The sequence below is a fragment of the Penaeus chinensis genome, chromosome 26, assembly GCF_019202785.1.
Source record: "Penaeus chinensis breed Huanghai No. 1 chromosome 26, ASM1920278v2, whole genome shotgun sequence".
NCBI lineage: Eukaryota > Metazoa > Arthropoda > Malacostraca > Decapoda > Penaeidae > Penaeus > Penaeus chinensis.
The window spans coordinates 1,471,272-1,473,771 of NC_061844.1; the positions used below are offsets into that span (position 1 = coordinate 1,471,272).

Below are 2,500 nucleotides of genomic sequence, written 5' to 3' on the forward strand. Positions count from 1 at the left end.
TTACAAAAACTGGAGATGGAAAATGTATATTTGAAGCAACAGGTATGTGTAATATATAAATACATATAGGGTATGGGGGGAAAAGGGAAAGAATGGGAAGAAAGAAGGAGACAAAAAATGAATAGGGAGATTTTATTAATATACATGTTTATATATGCACGCTCGCCCCTATATATATATATATATATATATATATATATATATATATATATATATATATATATATATATTTATATATATATATATATATATATTTTTTTTTTTTTTTTTTTTTTTTTTTTTTTTTTACTATGTATCATTCTTCTTTAAATGGACGGAAATCCACAGTGCCTGTGAAAGTGTGACTCATGTTAAGGAAAACATTTAAGAATCTTACAAACAGTAAACACAAATTTGCTGAAGTTAGATACAGACAGCTTGAGTTTTGCTTGCGTTGTATAACTTCAATAATCTTTTTCTCTTTACGGACGCAAAGTTTCCGCAGGCAGCAAGCACAGGCACCCCTCCTCAAGCAGTAGGTGGTATGGCCGGTCTATACAATCAGCTTGCAGGAATGGAGATCCGAAGTCAGCAGGCAGCGACGAGTCTCCAAAGCAACCAGCAGGCAGCGACGAGTCTCCAACGCAACCAGCAGGCAGCGACGAGTCTCCAAAGCAACCAGCAGGCAGCAACGAGTCTCCAAAGCAACCAGCAGGCAGCGACGAGACTCCAAAGCAACCAGCAGGCAGCGACGAGACTCCAAAGCAACCAGCAGGCAGCGACGAGTCTCCAACGCAACCAGCAGGCAGCGACGAGTCTCCAAAGCAACCAGCAGGCAGCGACGAGTCTCCAAAGCAACCAGCAGGCAGCGACGAGACTCCAAAGCAACCAGCAGGCAGCGAAGAGTCTCCAACGCAACCAGCAGGCAGCGACGAGTCTCCAAAGCAACCAGCAGGCAGCGACGAGTCTCCAAAGCAACCAGCAGGCAGCGACGAGTCTCCAACGCAACCAGCAGGCAGCGACGAGTCTCCAAAGCAACCAGCAGGCAGGAGGGGCAGTACAAAACCTGACGCAGGCAATGAAAGGTCTCCTGCCGAATCGCAAAAGGACAAATGTCTGAAAACAGCAGACAGAAATGACTCACCTAACAAGCAGGGACGAGTTTCCAGAGAGCGCGGGCAGGAGGGGAAAGTCCAAGCAAACAGCGGACGGGCAGTAACCTTTGCAAGCACAAGACAGGGATTATTTTACCATATTCGAGATGTGTGGTAATCTAACGTGGCGCGCATTTGGTACCATTTACCTACAAATAGTTTACGAAAGCTCTTATAAGCTATAAATGGATCGTTTACTACATTTTCAAGATATTTTCTGTGTAATATGGTTGTCAATTATATCACGGTATTTTTTTATTTTTTTTATTAATCCGATGCAAGCGGGCTTATTTACTGTCCCCTTTAGATTTTAGTGAGTTTTGTTGCATACAGATGGCTCCACGTGTGCTCAGCAGCAAGAAGTCTCTTAGTTGGCCCTAGTGACCGATTCTGATTTCCCCATTCCTTGAATTGGCGGGAAAATGTGTTTTTCTTTCCAATAATACTAATGTTGTCATTTTTATCATTCTTATTGATATTATGAGTATTAAATTGTTTTTAGAATATTAATAACAAAAACAATAAAATAATAGAAGTGAATCTTTCAAAAAATGAAGGAAAAGGGTAAACAATTGAGATAGGTAAGACTAATAGCTGACTCCTTGGTGACTAAGCCCTTGCAGAGCCATCTATGTGTAAAGACAATATATAAAACTTTTATTACAGTGGGCATGGCATTGTATTCTTGCCAACCGATGACATTGGCTTAAGACTGTTAATGTGTAACTGAGAGTGGATATAAATATTGCTGTATTCACAAATACTTGATTTATGTATGGTTATTCTTATGTTCTGCATCCCAGTATATCAGTTAAAATTTATAATATACATGATGACAGTAAATTATTTTTCTTAGACACTTTGATTATTATAATGAATGCAACTGATAATTTGCATTGACATTAAAGACTTATTTACATATGAAGATTCATAAAGCGGTATTCTATACTTCTATATTCTTATCATACTCCTCTGTTAACATATATAAACGATCAAACTCACACACAGGCACACATCCACATACACACATCCACATACACATACACATACACATACACATACACATACACACACACACACAGACATACACACATATATATATGTATATGCACACACACACACACACACACACACACACACACACTAATATATATTATCGTGGGCGGATGTTTACTTACGTCGTATAAGCCCCTGGACAGAGGTGTTAAGCGTACCATCCGGCCTTGCTATGTATTGTTTACATCGCTCGGCCACGCGCAAGGCTTGTACTCGAGCCGTCTGCAACACCTGGAACAATGCAATAGGCCCGTAGGGATACAGGTTCTGCTCGGCATCATACAGATGGTCCGTGGTGATCGATGAGAGCG

The 2,500-nt window shown here is 40.5% G+C and overlaps 1 protein-coding gene across 1 annotated transcript in view; it reads left to right on the forward strand.

The window, feature by feature from the left end:
• Positions 1–2,500, forward strand: part of LOC125038868 (flocculation protein FLO11-like) — a 4,334-nt gene that overhangs the window by 1,148 nt on the left and 686 nt on the right. The window contains exon 2 of the mRNA XM_047632491.1: positions 476–1,093. Coding sequence (XP_047488447.1) covers positions 476–1,093 — 618 coding nt within the window. The remainder of the gene's footprint in view (positions 1–475; positions 1,094–2,500) is intronic.